Source organism: Sciurus vulgaris (genome assembly GCF_902686455.1).
Source record: "Sciurus vulgaris genome assembly, chromosome: 9".
In the NCBI taxonomy this organism is placed as follows: Eukaryota; Metazoa; Chordata; class Mammalia; order Rodentia; family Sciuridae; genus Sciurus; species Sciurus vulgaris.
The window spans coordinates 89,868,257-89,886,620 of NC_136469.1; the positions used below are offsets into that span (position 1 = coordinate 89,868,257).

The window sequence follows — 18,364 nt, forward strand, 5'->3', positions numbered from 1 at the left end:
TTTCAACATATCACATAAAAATGAATAAGAATTTAAAAATTTTCACTGTCGATGAACCTCATTTATGTCAATTTATATGTCCCATACTGAAATGAAAAGAAACTACACATGCCATTAATTTTCTAAAAGTTAAAGAAAGTACAATTTTATATATTTGTTAATTTAATGCAACAATGATTCAAATAACATTATTTGCCCTTAGTCACTGTTTTTTCTTGACAAATATTTATTATACCATATTCTTCTTCAAGCAAATAGGCTCATATATCTTTAGCACAACCATTAATAGATGAATTTAAACTTATAGAAGATAGAGACTGGAAGCAATTATCTCAAATTGAAAGCAAGTATTTTCTGACAGAAAATCAAATGATTATAAATAGACATCATAATTTATGAATATTAATGATTTAAAACTAATTAATTCTTATCAATAGTTCTATCACTTCAATTTTCATAACATAATTAATTTTGTTCTGTGGTCCTGATTATTTTCTCTAAAAGTAATCTCTTCACATTACTGCTGATTCTGAAAAAAAAAAATTGATGTCTTCCTTTTCTGGAAACAGTACCTAAATCCTTCCGGTAGAAAACACACTAAAATATTTGTTGAAGAAAAGCAGGAAAAAGAAAATGGTTATCTAAATGTGTTCAATGAAAATTTTGTAGACCTACTGTGATGGACCATCAGGTATAAATTCCCATGCTGTAATCACTATAACAATAAAAAAGCAGAAGAATTGTTATTTTATTTAATTTAGAAATAAATTTGTTAACTAATTTTCTATGGTAGTTCTTGGTTTGTGGGTCTATGGGAACTGGTGAATTTGACTATTGATTTCACTATTTCCATCAAATTCCATTTACACTTTGTTCCTGTCCCAGGATTCAGTATATTATTAGTCAGCAAATAATTTGATGTAACATTTTTAAATTATCTTATGAGAAGGACATATGCAGGCTTAGTAGTGCTCGTGTGTCAGTAAAGTGAGAGGAAAATGTTAAAACCACCTGGGAAAGAAAGAATGGAACACACTCACTAGTTTATGATCCCATTGAACTCTGGGCTTTTCCCTAGACCAAGTCAAAGGACTGGGATTTTGGTTTGTTTTGTTTCGTTTTTTTTTTTTTTTTTTTTTTTTTTTTGTGGAACTGTGGATTGAACCCACTGCATCCGAGGCAAGCACGCAATCAACTGAACTACTGAACTACTCCTCCAAGCCAGATTGGGATATCTGAACACAGCATGCAGATGGGTTGTCAGTCATCTCTTGAAGGATGGAGTTAATAGGATTTCCCCATTCAGGACTTTGCCAAGCTTAGAAAGGTCCGTTCCCTCTTTTTCTTCATCTATTCCCTCTTTTTCTTCTTTCCTGTACCAATTTTTTGACAAGAAAACAAACAACATTTTGTGACCGTGAATATAACAGTTGCCACACAGGCCAGCAAGAACCCAATCACATCTAAAGAGTGGTACTGGAACCAGGTGAGGTCATGGGAGGCTGGCCTGAGGTGCTTGGCTCCTTTGTGGCGCATGACAAACTCGATCCAGAAGACTGCTCTGTCCAGGGGCTTTATAGGCTGATCATGGTGAATTCTTGATAACCTCATGGCATTCTCTTTATAACTAAAAATCAAATACATGAAAATATGTTTTCATTTTCGTTTTTTACTGAAGATAAGTTCAAAGTTATACAAGCCAAATATTTTACAATGTGTTATACAAGCCAAAACCCATAGACATGTTGAGAAAAAGTTTGTCTTGCGTGAACTTAGTCAGTCGCCCAGGGTTTTAAGAGTCATAAAAGAGTAGATGTGATAGACTCTTAACACAGTGTGGTTGCTAGAAATAGAAATGTAGACCTAGAAAGAAATGAAATATTGTTGAATCTACAGTCTAAATTTTCAATGAAAATATTGATTTTATGTGAGAATTTTAAGATCAAGATGTGATTGACCCAATATTATTAGATAATATCATTTAAAACTCATGGCCACTAACATCTAACTAGTTCAAATGATAAATATGGGGAACTGCTCATAAACATTTAGAACTCATTTTACAGTGTTGAGATCTTTGCAGTGTGGTGATTACTCCTTTGCACACATTTGCATATTTGTGATGAAAATGACAATGTTTTATTGGCCATGTCAGGACCAAAGGAAAACACTAGGGAAATTTATAAAGCAGCATATATAAGTGCATTGAGTTCTTGAAAGTAATAAATATGACTCCCTAGAAACAGATTCCCTAATCAACAGGGCACTGTAATAGCAAGTGTCATTGTTAAAAAAAGCTCTAATCATTTCTCAAACACAACTGGTTAGAAGTCTATGTATTTGAAAGGTAAGGTATGTCTTCATTTGAAGTTTCCTAGTAGCCTGGCCAGAATTAATTGATTTCACATTGGTTTAAGTCATGAGTAAAAGCTCCAGACTGACTTCATGGGGATGAGAGAAAGTATGTGGTTTGTGATGGTATATTTTGGTGCTGACAAGACATTTTCAGGATCAGGGAAAGGGAGTGTACTCATCATTCACAAGTGACTACCATACACTGGATCCAGCAGTGTGAGATTACCAATAAGCACTCTTTGTGTACAATGAAGAAGAGTCATGCTGCCATTCACCTGCATTGAACTATGGGTAAGGTGAAGATAATAGTTTCACATGGTAATTCTATTGCATTTTAGGCAAAGTGTAGTTGCTATCAAAATCTTTTCCTGCAAATCAAATTTTTTTTAAGAATTTCACTTTTTACACAGTGAATATAAATTTGGATTATACATAGATTTTATACATAAATGTATACATATGAATGCAGTTAAATGATATTTTTAAATAAATAAGAGAATAATCAAGGACTGTGTCCATAAATGTATTATTTCATATTTAAATGTGCTGTTTTATAACTATGATAAAATATTTTGAATAATTAAAATTACTATAATTTATATATTACAATGTAACTTTTTATGCTTCCAAATTGTTTTCTGGAATAAGACAGTGGAATACCAAAAATCTATACTTATTCCCCACACTATACCACCCATGTATTTTCAGATAATCTCAGAGGTAGCATTAGGTTGAAGGTTAGTGTAAATATATTTAAAATAGGCAACTGTTAGTATTTACCTGGAAATTTCTATGAGTATTAATAATTCTGTTTTCTTGCATCAATAATTTAAAAATCAAGAATAAAACTCAATGGACATGGTATACATTACAGGTAAAAAGAATCATAAAATCTATCTACTTTCATGTGTAATAAAATGAACCAAATTATCAGTCAATAAAATCCTAGTAAGAATGTAATCGATATAGATATCAAGATCAACATTTACAGGGAAAAAATAATCATACTAAGAATTATTGAAATTCATAACCCCTAGCTATTCCATATATTATGATGTCCTTAATGTCCTGAAGATTATAAATAATTCAGAAATAACTATTACGTAAGAGCAGTGTTTAAAAACACTTTAAAACTGACTATTGGTAGTTATTTTGAATGTTTAATATTGGGAACATTATTGCTTCTATTATGTAATTAATAAATGGTTTATGATATTTAAATATTCATGAAATTACACAGATAACCCAGAAAAACAATGTAAGTACTTCTATTTTATGGTGCTTATTTTGGATAATATTGGTAGATTTTTTGAAGCCAGGTTTTGTTGCTGTTGTTCTTGTTTAATTTTCATTTCAGGAAATCATTTTACCAGTTGGGAATGAAATAAATGGTTTTACATTAGTAAAACTATATTATGTGAAATTAAACCTTTTACAAAGTTATGAGGTAGTGGAACTTTCCTAGGATTACCATTAACACAATCACTGGCAGAGAAGACTTTAAAAGTAGCAGTACTCACGAAGGCTGATAAATGACTGTTCTCAACGCACTGAGCAAATCCGCACTTGTCATTGTGTTGAAGTTCACCTCCACAGCTGCTCCCTTGGCCTTCATGTGAGCGATGTTATCAGGTTGATCAGCAAACATGGGGATTCCCACCATAGGGATCCCATGATAAATAGCTTCATAGATTCCATTAGTTCCACCATGAGTGATAAAAGCTTTGGTTTTAGGATGACCTAGTTTGGGGATAGAGTGAGAAGCATGAGTGAATTTCAAGCTAATATATTGTCAAATTTTGCAAGATGGAGGGACCACAAGTTACGGTACATATGTCACTGAAGAAGGCAACATTTTTTTTTTTTTCTTGAAAAGCTAACCAGGTTAGACAATGCTACCGTAGAAAACTGTGATCCCAGAAAGAGAATAAACTCCTTAATCTTCTGGGAAGGCAATACTTAGGAGATGTTATCAGAGCTGGGACTGAATCTTGAAATGTGAGGAGAGTCTTAACAGAACTAGGGGCAGCAAGAGTCTATGAAATTAATGGCCAATTGTTTAATTACATCTGCTTTAAAACTAGAAGTTAAAGGTGGAAATATTTGATTATTACAAATATTAAATGCATTTTCAGTTATTTAAAAAAGTGTTTTGTAACAACAAACTGTCACAAACAATTAGTTAACTTTTCTGTTACCCAATTGTATAGCCTTTCTTTTTCCACAGTCTTACCAAGAAGGTCATTCTGAGGTAGCCAATCAAAAATCCGAGTATTGGCTCCTAGTGTGGCTGGCTTCTTTCCTTTGTATCTCCATAAGACCTGTGAAAGACAATGCTATAATATTGCAAGTACACAAGTGAGGCTGTGTTAAGTCTGTAGGCTTATTAAGGAATCAGGTTCCTCCATATTGTAGGTGCCAGCTGAGAGTGAGCATAGAGAAAGAGTTTGAAGCTTGTAAACATTAAGGTATACATAAGGACTGCTCATGTCTATCTGTAAAGGCTTCTACTCAAAGTCTATTAAGAATAGTATACGTATTTTGAGGTTTATCACTTTAAAATTATTGGAAGTGATTCTTTAAATAAAGAAACAAAATAAATAGGACCAGTCTAAAAAATCAGAACATGGAGGTTAAAAACAATAAGAGAAACGCAAATTCTGTGCAAACCTGTTTATTTCATTCTTCTGTCATGTTGCCAATGTAATTTTTTTTCCAAAATATAGTTACCGTTAGGTTTTTAGTCTTTATTTTTAATGATGGTATTTTCTTACCAGCTTTCCTTCCTCCCTTCCTCCTTCCGTTCTTCTTCTCTACTTTCTTCTTTCTTTTCTTTTCCCCTCTCTCCCCCACCCCCCCAGCAATGTCTTCTTTCTTTAATATTTTGAATGGGGATTAGATGAGAATTTTCTTACATTCCCCTTTTCAATAAAGTGTTTAAATTAGGATTTTAATCATTTTTGTATGTACTTTAATCCTGGGGTTAAGGCATATTTTAAGAGACAAGATTAGAAATAAAAAGCAGAAGTTCTATCATGCCTAATTAGCATAGGTACCTTTGTACCATCCTATGTAGTTTAACTATAAATGTAAAGAGTACCAGGTGGTTAAAGAACAGGAATATTAGAGAATAGAATACAGACTTCTAATTATAAAAATCAAGGTTAATTGATTAACAAATTACAAATGCATATTGCTTGACAATATATTATGCTTTTGTTTTTAACTGTAGAATACTGAGTTTGGAAAGAATAAGTTAATCTAATCTTCTACTTGTAAAGCAATTACACTTTGATAAGAGTTTTCAAAAACTCAGAAATTTGAGGTACATTTTTAGCATGATTTTTCTCTACTCTGTGTATAATTGTTCTCTTTTCCTGGACCATGGAGCTAACATATTTCAGAACTGAGAGTAGTCCATGCAAGCCAAAATGTTACAAATGGACAAATATTTGCACTTCTATTCTATTAAAAATCAATGATTACCAAGTGAATTCCCAAAGAAAAGCCAAGGTTCAGTAGGCAAGTGATCAAATGTACCTAAGTAGAAGATTTCATTGTTATATAAATGTTTACTTAATACTGGTGTCAGTTATGCTTAATGTTTATGAGTACCAATGTCCATCTGGAAAGAATGGGATTAGGCATACTCTCTGCCCCATTAGTAAGATGCTGAGGACCAGGGTTTCAGATTGTACCAACCTTCTGTGGAAGCTGTGCAAGGGCTGAGGCAATGAAATTGGCCTTTTCTTCTGTGAGATTTTTGACCAAAAACCCCAGAGAAAACACAACAACACCATCTTCACCTGAGCTCTGGATGAAGTCTTCCATTTCCTGCAGACAAACATTCTATTAACAAGTGCAGCATCATGAGGAAAAACATGTTCGTCTATACTTTTAAGTAGAAAAAGTAAAAAGTAATGTCAGAGAAATTATTAGACTTTTCTTCTACCCATAACTACTTATCTATTTGAAAGGAAGTATGTCCCTGAAAGGTAAGGCTAAAATATATCATAAGTGATTGCAAGTATAATATGAATCAAATCACCACAGAAACAAACAGGCAATGATGGCAGCTCTTCTCACGGTTAGTGGAACTGTTATTCTCAAGGTATCATTTTCCCAACCAACAGAGTTGTCTACAACCTTATAAATATATTTCACGGCCGGAAGCCCAAGAAAGGATCCATACCTAGACTTTTAAATTTATCAGTATGCCTGTTACATCCATAAATGTACCTTCCTGTGAGACTAGCTTTCAAGATAATTTTTCAGAAGAATCCACTTTCCTGATTAATAGGGCTAAGAAGAAATTTCTCAAAAATGTGGTATATAGTAAAATATTTTAAAAATAGATACCACAGTTCATTGCCTGCTATAATACTAATAACGTTTATAAGATGGTACATTTAATTTGAGACTAGAGTGGTAGTAAAGTACAAATTCCAACACAAATCAAATTCCCTGAGTCCCTAGTTACAGATTTGCAAATTGTGAACTGCAAAGTCCAGGACTGGAAACTTTTACATAATAATCTATGTGAATGCCACCTTCTAAAGGTAAGTTCTATATTTGCAACTATTTGTGGTCATTCTGGTATCACTCTATTTCTCAGTTCATGGCTAGTAAATATTGAGGGGAGGGACAATGTGTTGAGTGGAAGTGCACTGTAATTTCCAGCTTGCTTAATGTCAGGAGAGTTTCTGAGGTCCTAATAAATGTTTTCTCATAAATAAGTCTTTATCCAGCAAACCAAAGTGCACAAACACACATACACACACACACCACCATGCTGATTTGTATTTTTAATTTAAGTATGTCTGTTGTGCACAGCGGCTCGAGACCCCACAAAGACCACCAGAGACCACGATCAATGCAAGCAACAAAGAGTCATTTATTAGCAAGCTCTAGCCTGGTTCTCCGCACGCTCAGTAACCGGTGAGGCTAAGAGGCCCCGAGCCCTGGTTCAGCAGGCTTTTTATAATGAAAGGCAAACAGTTTTACAGTGTTCTTTTTGATTGGCTAACATATAAAATTGTATACAAAGCATGTCATTTTAAGTTGTGGGTCACCCTGACCTCCGACAGGAGGGTTATTATTATCTTTAAGTTTGCTTTTGTGCCAGCAAAGTTTGCTTTTGGGTCAGCCACCTGGCCTTTACAGGTAAGATAAGAGACGAAAATTCTTTGCAGCTTTTATGAGGAGTTGAGGGCAATTTGGGAAGAGCCTCGTATTTGTCTTTACACAGGTGCAGGCTCTTTCTATCTTTACATGTCCACTACTTCTTTATTCTATTTATCTAGTGACTAGCATAATTTATTCATCATGTATAAAAGCTGTGATTGGTAGTGATACACCTTAATGTCTGTATCAATAGGTAATCTGAGTTTGGAATTGAGTTCCTATCACTTCTTCTTGCAAACTATTGCTAACTATGTCTAAGTTTTTTTTGTGTGTAATTATACTTGTGAAAGGGGAGGGAAAAAAAGATGAATAGTATGGTAGGGTATTATCTAGTGATCATGGGTGGGTTATCTCTCTCTTAGTATGCTTATTTAGTTATTATTTTGTTAACTCCTGTACTGGCAGTAATCAGCAAAGCTTCTCTGCATCCATAAACTTGTCTGCTAAGTGAAGCACATTATAATATTGAAATAAAATTTTAAACTTAAGTATGCTTTATTTATGTTAAACAGAAATCAGGAACTCCCCTGGGTTCTCCATTTGACCTTCAGCATACTGAGGAGATTATAGTCATGGGGTATAAACCAGATAAAAAAAATTTTTGTCTCCTCATTCACCACTATTAATAATTAACAATTGTCTTACCAAAGTGATTTAATAGATTCTTTCCTTTCTTAAAACTTATTTCTGTCCAATATTTCTGGCATTGCAAATTTATTCACTGAAAACTTTGGAATTTGGTATACAATTTTATTTTTCACTCAAAAAACAAATACTGATCATGCTTATAGGAAATAATGATATCATTGAGTCTCTCTCTCTCTCTCTCTCAATAATGATTGGCTTTATTTTGACCACACGAGGAATGCTGGCAGTCAGAAGGTACATGCGAGCTTCACCATGTAAATGGGAGGAAAAATGACCATGTATCCCTCTTTCCTCCCAGAGAACATCTCTAAGGGACATGAGCAGGGTTGGCCCCCTCCTCGAAATTGGATCTCATCTCTGGTATGATTTCACATACACTGGCAGGGACATATTTTGTATTTTAATTATTGTTAAGTAATTTTGACATGAAATTTTCTCTTGTATCCATCTTCTCAGGCACAGTGTTTGAGAAAACTTGTCTTCTCTCAATGCTTCTTCACAATACCTTTCTTTAAGGGAATTCCATATGGCCCCAGGCTGCCTCCCACATCTTCCAGGGTCAGGGCTGAGGCCCCTTGGGGTAGCTGGGAAGAAACACGTGGGGCAGCCACTGCTCAGGAACTGAGATTCTGTGCTTCCTCTTGCCTGGTTGCTGAGGTGTCTGAGTGACCAAGTGCTCAGGAACTGAGATTCTGTGCTCCCTCTTGCCTGGTTGCTGAGGTGTCTGAGTGACCAAGTGCTGCCACAGCCCAAGGACTGTTTTGCATGACCAAGAAGGAGGGAGAGATGGGGGTTCAGCTAGCTGTTCCCAGTAACTCATGGAGTGAAGGCTCAGGCCTGAGAAGGTCCAGTATTGTGCTGGCAGTAGAGCAGAAGTGAGGGCCTTAGGCTGAGGCTGTCTTCAATTTGTGGTTCTCCTGACTCAGCCTCCTGAGCTGCTGGGATTACAAACATTGCCCTGCAATCATTCAGTTTTATAACTATTTCTGTACGTTGATGACTGTCAATCTATTTTTAATGTTTTCTACCTATACTGAGACCTTGTACTACCCAAAGAATTCTCAGAAATCACATGAAAATCCCTGGTGGCCAAAAACTGAACTCATCATAAACTTCATGAACTTTTTTCACCAATTGTTTCCTCTGAAACTAAAGGTTACCATCATGCAGTAACACCCAGGATTAAAATCTAGAAATGCTGCATTATTCCATATCTTCCCTTAATATATCTTCTTATTCAAAAATCCTGTTGAATTCAGAAGAAATTCTCATGAAGGTATCCTTCTCTATCAACCATTTTGAAAATGTCCCTGGCAATGACTTTCCTCTTTCATTGGGAACACCAAAGTGGTCTTCTTGGTGATTACCATAGTTCTACTCCCTGTGTGTGAGCTCAGTATCCACACTAAAGGTACAGGTATTTTTAGTATACCACTGGAATTATTTTATTTTTGGCTAAATCCTCAAATAATTTCATAAGACCTAATATAAGTCAAAAAAGACCCCTACCATAAAGAAAATAATTGGAGATGACAGACTGAAGAGATTCATCAACATATGTGTTTATTGGGGCTGTTAACTTTAAAGAAAAATAGGACAATGTTCATTATCATAGACCTACCTTAGGTAAAGGTTTGGCAGGTTTGCAGTGCAATCCTCCAACAAACTCAAAATTGGGTAAGTATGGACGAGGAAATTCAAAATCCCAATATGTCCGAATTAGCCAAATTTCAGCTTTGCCCATAGTCTCACATAAGGTAGTAGGTCTTCCTGGAGAAAATAAAGATTACGGGGGAGAAAGTTAATACACATATTTGCTAAGAAAAAACAAATAATGCACCACAGAATAACTTATAAACTATTAAGGAAAAGAATTAAGACCTCCAGAATAATTACAAAGTTTATGTTAAAGGGAAGAAAGAACAAAGGAAAGTAGGAAGAAAGGAAAGAAGGGGTACAGGAGAGAGAAAAGAAGGAAGGCAGAAAAGAAAACAAATCAAGAAAGCGATTGGAGGCCCTGAACAAGATATGATATGCAAGTATAGATTCATAACTTTAAAGGAAACAAAAATTTAACTACAACGATTGTGAAAGTTATTACTATTTTTTTCTCTCTAATTAAGTATAGAACATAGATTAACTCCAGCACATTAGCCTCACTCAAGTCACCTCTCAACATTGTCTCAGTTTTTATCCAGGAATACATCTCTGTCTTACAGCTTCTGCATTCTCATTCAAACATATCATTGAAGGACCGACACCTAATTCAATCTTTCTTCTGTTATGAATCAAATCCTATTACTTAAATTGATTTGTTATTATATTTTCAGTAAACAGTTCCTGATTAATTCACACCCAATACACACCCCTTAAATGTGGGATACATAGACATATAACATTAGTATCACATACTTATACTAGTGTTAACTTATATGGTGGTTTTAGAAATAGGCAGATTCTAGTATTAAGTTTAGGAGTTTTGTGAAAAAGGATGAGTATTTGTAAATAAAGTCAACCTTTTCTACATCTAAAAAAATGTGTTTGGCCAGAGAGAAAAGAAAAACTCAAATGAGAATATTTTCTTACTAAGAATTATCATGTAATTAATAACTATTGAGCCTGGGATAGAAAGTCTCTTTGAATAGGCATTACTTAGTAGTGTTTGAAGATATGTGTGAAGGCACATAGCCAACGTTTTAATTTGATCATGAAGAAAGATGTCCCAAATATTCTCAGCTTGAAATTTCCAGAGATTGGAACAGAACTTTTTCCCACTTCTTTCACATCAAAGTATTTATCCCTTACAAGTGTCTTATTTTGTGCTGGGGATGTACCTCAATGATAGAGCCTAGCTGTACAAGGGACTGGGTTTGATCCCTAGCGCTTCAAACACTGGGTGGTTTATTTCTTGTGTTCTTCATTCTGGCTTGATCACTAATTCCCTAAGTGAAGTCTATGTTCACAAATTCCAGACAAAATTTTTAGGAAGACCTAATTGATTCGATAAAATTGAATTTTTAAAGCAGTGATTCATAATTACACACATAAAGTCAAAGAAAAATGAAAACAAAGGTACACAAATTGGGCCAATAATTTCATAAGACATTATAAAAGTCATACTTAAGTACTATGAATAAAAGTATTGAATTAAAATTTACCATCATTACTTTTCTTATAATTATATTATTTATATAAATAGTGATAAACTTTGGATAATTATGTAATATAAAATTAATAAATTATACAATGAGCTGCCAAGTGATTATTGTTATCGATTGCATCTATTTTTTTTAAAATCATATGTGAGTCTAAAGAGATGCTTTTTAATTCAAAGAACTCCTAGAGGTAACTTGAATTTATTGCTACATACCTTACTGTAATTGATGTAGACAAGAGAAAACTTTCCAGAGTGACAGCTATCAGTTTCTGAGGTGACCTGTTAGTTAGACTGACATGTACAGATGACTTCTAGGCTATCTAGGTATTAGCTTATTTCCAATGGCATGTGAGAAAATTCATATGCATAATGTCTAGAGAATTTTTTTAAAGAGTAAAAAGTATATTCTCTATTTCAGTTCATTTTCCTTCAGGCCAGTCTACAAATGACCTAATCCAATTATTTGAGCAAGAACCATAACACAATGCATGTAAGAACAATTACATAATTAGTTCTGGATTCCTGGATGAATTAGGACTAGAATTTACTTTCTTCATACAGAATGTTACATGAGGGAGAAATAATTTCCGTGCATTTATGGTGTTTTGTAGTATATGTTTTTACAGCACCTCACACTGTAGAGTCAATTGTTTCCTGGTAGGTGACATATCAGAGTAGCATAAACCAGAATATTAACAATGGATGATATGATGCTGTCATCCTACAAACATTTTGAGAACAGAAATGATCGGATCTCCAATCAGAATATTTATGTACTGTGAGAAAAAGAGTTGCATGTACAATGATCCCAGTTATTTTTCACCTGAGTCACTAGAGGAACTGAGTTTAATTGAATAAAATGGGGAAGACTTCCAAAACATGTTTGGTGTCAGCTAATTTTTGAAATACAACTAAACATCCAAATGGTGATAGACAGTTGAAGTTACCCGAGGTGAGCATTACAAGGGAGACAGTCTACTCCAAAATGCAAATTTTGGGGTCATTGGCATACAAATGATAGCTAACTAAATAGTTTTATGAGGTAATCAAAGAACTGGGTATACACTGAGAACATGAAATGAAAAAGTGGTTCATTTTAACTTAATAGGCACATATATTCGTAATGAGCTATGTGCTCAGTACATTCTAAAGTAATGGACTGAAATGTTTGACAGTCCCACAAATAGAAAGATACCTTGAAACAATAGAGAAAACTTGAACCAGTTCCAAAGTCTCTAAAACATAACTGGTAATAGAAAAAATTAAAAATAGAAAACTTAAAGCTGTTGTGAAAATAAAATATGACAAATAACTCAGAGAATAAAATGTATAAAATGTTTCATGTGAAAGACATGGAATTTACATTAGATTTTTCATTCAGTTATGTTCTAATTATCAGAAACACATCAAAATATTAGTATAATAATTAATTTCCAAGAAAGTACTTCAAATCAATTATTTTAATAATGTAGTCTCATATTAATTCACAGTTATATATGCAATAAATTTTTCTGTCAACTTATTTATATTTTTATAAACTTTAATATTTTAGATAGAGAATTTTTGACCAAAGTATACCTAGATATTTTTAACCTAGTGTTATCTCTAATAGGAAACTTTTGTCGATGTAAATTCATTTTAATTCTAAAATTATTTCATGGATTTTCTTTCTGTTTACTCCTCCCAATTTCTTGTATGCTTATAACTCGGTGACCTTAAATTTTTTAATCTTTCATTTTTCCATGAAATGAACCCCATAAGACAAACATTAATAAAATTTTTGGTAAAATTTAAAAGTCCACCATGATTGAGAAAGAATATTACTGATTGTTCAGAAACTGAAATAGCCCTAGAAAGTCAGAAGCAGAGCCATCAAAATGACACAGTTGAATCTGTGAGCTCATTTACACTAAGAACAACTCTGACAAAATAACGCTCCTAAAAAATAATTGGATGGAAGTATGTCAATATGGGGTTTAAATATTTTGCCTCAGAAGTTTACTTTCACATGAACTGAATCATAGCCTGCTTTACACTTAGAAATTTACAACCACTTTTCAAAGAGCCTTTGTCAACAAAGAAATCATAAGTTATTTAGAAAACATATTAAAATTATATAGATTAAAATAAATGGGGGCTTGGAATATAGCTCAATTCATAGAATGCTTGCCTCACATGCAGAAGTCCCTGGGTTCAAGCCCCAGCACAATGAAAAAAATAAAAAGTAGGATAAATAAATAAATAAATATTTAAAAAAACATAGGATGTGCAACAGTTATAGCATTTATTATAATTAATAACAAAAATTTATTTACCTTAAAAAGAGAAATAGTAAAGTCAAACAAAGAAAAACAAAATCACTGAAGTATTTTTGGAAAAGGACATTATTATAAATAGGAATCATATTACTACCATACTAAAAATCAACCCTACCTAAAATTTACTTGCTATAACCCCATGATGATTAGTTACCTGAATACAGTAATATTTTAATGGAAGATAAGGAAAAGTAAAATTTTCTCTAAAAATGAATTGATAGTTTATGTTTTTTAAAACTGTTATCCACTTTATCCATAAGTAGAGAGCAAAATCTTATGATCATTTGTGGAAATAAAAGTAATATTATTCATAAAGTTGAAACTTATTAGTAACTATGAATGTAAATTGATCTCTTACAGTATCAGGCACAAAACTTTTAAAAAGTTACATTAAATGTAGCTTTTTGTGTTGAAATATTGTAAGCATTCTGATCAGAATGAGAAAAACTCAATGGTATATATAAGGACATATCAATCCAAGAACTTTCCACACTACTGCAGTTACATAAGAAAACAATCATGTGAACAAAGATCTAAGTGATCATTTATCTAATGATGTTTGTTATGTAGCAAATCCAAAAGAAAATACAAACAATTCATTAGAATTTGAGAGTTTAAAATTTGAAATATCTGACAAAATATAAATAATAGTATGCTTAAGTAGTGAAAATTTATTTAAATATTTTTTTAATTTAAACTTTGATTAATTTCTGACGGTTTGTATAAATGAGGGGCTGAGTTGTAACATAATTGATTATGGAATCAACCAAACACTTACTATGTCATTTGAAGGAAAATGGGTAGAACTGCCAACCATAATTCTGAGTGAATTATGTCAGACTCAGAGAGGAAAGCATTATTTGTTTTCTCTGACATGTAGAAGGTGGAGTGAAAAATAAAAGGAAAAGAGGAGGGAATGCCATGAGAGTAGAAGAGAGACCAATAGGTAGAGGAAGGGATCCAGGAGAAGGAAGAGGAGCAGGTGGGGGAGGTATTGGAGAGCAAACTTGATCAAATTACACTTTTAAGTATACACAAATATGCCACAATGAAACCCACCATTCTGTATAAATAAAAAGCACCAATCAACGTATGTATGAAAAAGAAAATCAGTGTGATGGACTCAGTAGTGTTTTCTCAAATTCCCTTGGAGAAACCTGACTCTTAGTAAAAGTAGTCCTTAGAGGTGATGAAGGTTAAGTGAATTAAAGGGTGAGGCCCTAATCCAATATGACTGGTATCCCTCTGTAAAAGGAAAACACACCAGGGCACAGAGATGGAAGAGGCAAGGCCTTGTGCAGACACAGGAAGATAGGAATCTGCAAGAGGGGAGAAGCCCCAAGAAAAAGACACCCTTGCAGCCCTTGATATCAGACTCGTAGCCTCCAGAACTGGATAAAAGTACATTATTAAGTCACCAGTCTCTGGTCCTTAGTTTAGCAGCCCTAGCAAATTAACACAATTGTGGAGTTTAATTAGCTATTATGTTTTAATACCCATTATCATCTTTTGTGTGGAAGCTTGTATTTCCTCATGGTTCTCAAACACAGTTGAAATGCAAGCCTTCAGTTGATGGGTTCAGAAGAAAATTAGAAAGGAACATCAATCATTAGAAAACAGGTAAGCAACTAAAAATAAGTTCAATAAATATTACCAGTGAAGTGAAAAATCAATTACATTTGTTATGTCTTGAGAAATAAACTCTTTTAGAGTATTTTATTTAAGTTTTCAACTCTCTGTTTTATACTCCCTGAAGTATAAAACACCCTAGAACATTTTTCATTATGACCAGCAATGGTGAAGCCGTTCAGAGGACATACTGAATTTTCCTATCTGATTTATGAGATGCACAGAAATGGTAAGTACACTGGTCCAAGTGGAGAATAGTATGAATTTGAGAGTAATAAGAAGCTATTCTCAAAAATTGAGGAAGCAAAATTCAGATAAAGTCAAAATTCTGATTAAATTCCATTCTTAAATGAGCTCACATTTCAGTTTATTACTTGTATATTGCAAGGTTTTCTTATTATGTCTTACACTGCAATCTTTCTTTCTTTTTTTTACCTTTTAACTAATAAGATGGTGAATATCATAGTAAAGTGAAGTTCAATGTCTTGGCAGTATTTGTAGCTATAAATATATCTGGGTTAAAAAGACTTCTTTCCTTGAACTAACATTGATTTTTATATGGTTTTTATTTTGTGATTTGATAAGAATCTACTAAGTTTCATGGTATCTTAAAAAACATTCTGATAAGTATAAGGAAGGAGTAACTACACAGGGTACTAATGCATACATTTAATCCCCTCTGAGGCAGGAGGATCACAAGTTCAAGGAGACTCTCAACAATGTATCAAGATGATCAGCAAACATTTAGTAATAAAATGAAAAGAAAGGGGGTTATACCTGTGATAAGATACCCCTGGGTTTCAGTTCAGAAAGAAAGAAAGAAAGAAAGAAAGAAAGAAAGAAAGAAAGAAAGAAAGAAAGAAAGAAAGAAAGAAAGAAGGAAGGAAGGAAGGAAGGAAGGAAGGAAGGAAGGAAGGAAGGAAGAAGGAAGGAAGGAAGGAAGGAAGGAAGAAGGAAGGAAGGAAGGAAGGAAGGAAGGAAGGAAGGAAGGAAGAAAGAAAGAGAAAGAAAGGGATCAGCCATGGCAAAAGAATTCTTATCTACCCTCGCTAATTAGTTTAACACACCATTCATTGTTATCACTTACAGACTTATGTGGAAATCAATGATATGAAAAATGTAATCCTTACATTTCTGCAGGCTTTTCTTTGGCTTCCTAAGGGTCTTTGGATAGTAGTGTACCATGAGAAGCAGAGTCTCTTACCTAATGCTTCACTGTAAAATTGATCCCAAAACTGAAAGTCATATTGCTGGAGCACGAAGTTAAAGAACAATGTAAACATCATGTTTTTAAGCCTTTCCATGAAGGTCATTCTGTCTGTTAGTCCTCCCATGGAAACAGGCACATAAGAAGGTGGAACTGGAAGATGCCCACAGTATCTCTCTATAATGTCACCTACGGAGTGTCTTATGGAGTTCACAAAAGGGACCCCAAGCAACTCAGCCACCAGCTCCCCACAGGGAACCACGGGGTCTATAACCATGACATCATACTTGGTTTCCCGGAGCTTCTCCATGAGGGACTCATTGTAGACTGCTTTCCGACACACTTCTTCAAACTGTTCAGTTGCTTCAAGAAAGAAGTTTTGAAATAATTTTGCTGACTCCCAGAGTGACAATGTTGGCATAATATTCACAGCTGCATCTAAAAACTCATTTACTTTTTTCTCTGCATCCTCTCGGGTCCCTGACACAAAGATCACCTCAAAATTAAAGGCAGAAGGGTTGTGATAGTCAAACAAGTAACTCCGTGAAGAAATCAAAATTGTTAATTCATGTCCCCTCTGCAGAAGTTCCTCAAGAATAATCTTCAGGTTGAGCCAGTGGCTCATTTCATAGGGCCACACGAGGACCTTCCCACAGAATCCACAGCCAGCACAGCAGAACTGCAGCAGAAGAATTGTTGAAACGCATTTCTCAAACATCATGTCAGTGTCTCTCTGCACTGATCTTTAGTGGTGGAGTGTTCACTGGGTTAAGTAAGAACCCTGATAAGAAGAAAGTCAAATATTAACTTCCAAAAGTAGGAAAGGACACATGTGCAGACAACTTTGTCAATCTCTTTGTCCCGGTACATCACCTGTATGATAGTTGTTAAATGATTAGAACCTTTAAAATACTTCTGCAGAATTTTTTCTGGGTGTTCAAATAAATCTGCATTAAATATCTTAAAATAGTAAAAAATTTCATATCTTCAGATTAATAATTCAAAGTACAATAGAAGAATGCATTTAAGAAAATTCAGTAAATAGTATGGTGTATCTTTTGGAAAATGATAATTGATAATATGGGGAAACATAAATATAGGACTTGCCTTAAAATTGGATACATATTACTAGGCAGAAGACACATAATATAATGAAAGGAGGTAAAATACTAAACATCAAATATATGGTAAGCTGTTTCAGGATCCAGAGAAATATGCATCACTTTTAAATGAAGGAAATCAGAAACCCTTCTGGAAGTGGAACAGTCTTAGCAGGTGTGCCTAGAAGCAAAGTTGGCAGAAGATAGCTACTCAGGAGGAGAGGAAGAACTCAAGATAAAGAATGATATTGCAGAAATTGCAGAAATTGTGATCACCTGAGTTCAGGAGTTGTGGAACACAGGGTGACACAGAAACAATGTGGAAAAGGAAAATTTAGGTGACTTTGGAGAGACTTGATGCTATTCTCTGGTTTCAGTTTTTAATTCTAACTTGGTTTACAGATGGGAAGCATAGAATGAGTTCTTAAAACTGATGAGAAGTGAAAGGGGAACAACCTCTGCCTATTAATAATTTCATTATCCAATGAAAACTAAGATCTAGCTCTGGTAATATAAAAGAAATTTAAACGTAATATTTTCTCTAATGGAAAATTAAAACATTTAAAAGATTGGATAAAATATAAAATTGATCTCAAAAAAATTTGTTTTTGATTTTGAAAGAAAATTAAAATCAGCAAACTCTCCGAAATAAGTAAAAACAGGAATTCTGAAGCACAAGTTATCACCAGAACTTCAGCTATTCTTGCAAAGCATACACAGGGTACTTGAGGGGTAAAAAAGTGTGAAAACCTAAAGGGCAATCCCA

At 33.9% G+C, this 18,364-nt stretch overlaps 1 protein-coding gene across 1 annotated transcript; it reads right to left on the minus strand.

Moving 5' to 3' along the window:
• Positions 1–1,155: 1,155 nt before the first annotated feature.
• Positions 1,156–17,251, minus strand: LOC306669129 (UDP-glucuronosyltransferase 2A3-like). Its single transcript, XM_079153008.1, has 6 exons — positions 16,496–17,251; positions 9,809–9,957; positions 6,058–6,189; positions 4,589–4,676; positions 3,876–4,095; positions 1,156–1,627 (listed from the first exon to the last, which is right to left on the minus strand). Exons 1-6 carry the CDS (start codon positions 17,217–17,219, stop codon positions 1,351–1,353), a joined length of 1,590 nt encoding a protein of 529 aa, XP_079009134.1. The 5' UTR covers positions 17,220–17,251; the 3' UTR covers positions 1,156–1,350.
• Between the last annotated feature and the right edge of the window lie 1,113 nt (positions 17,252–18,364).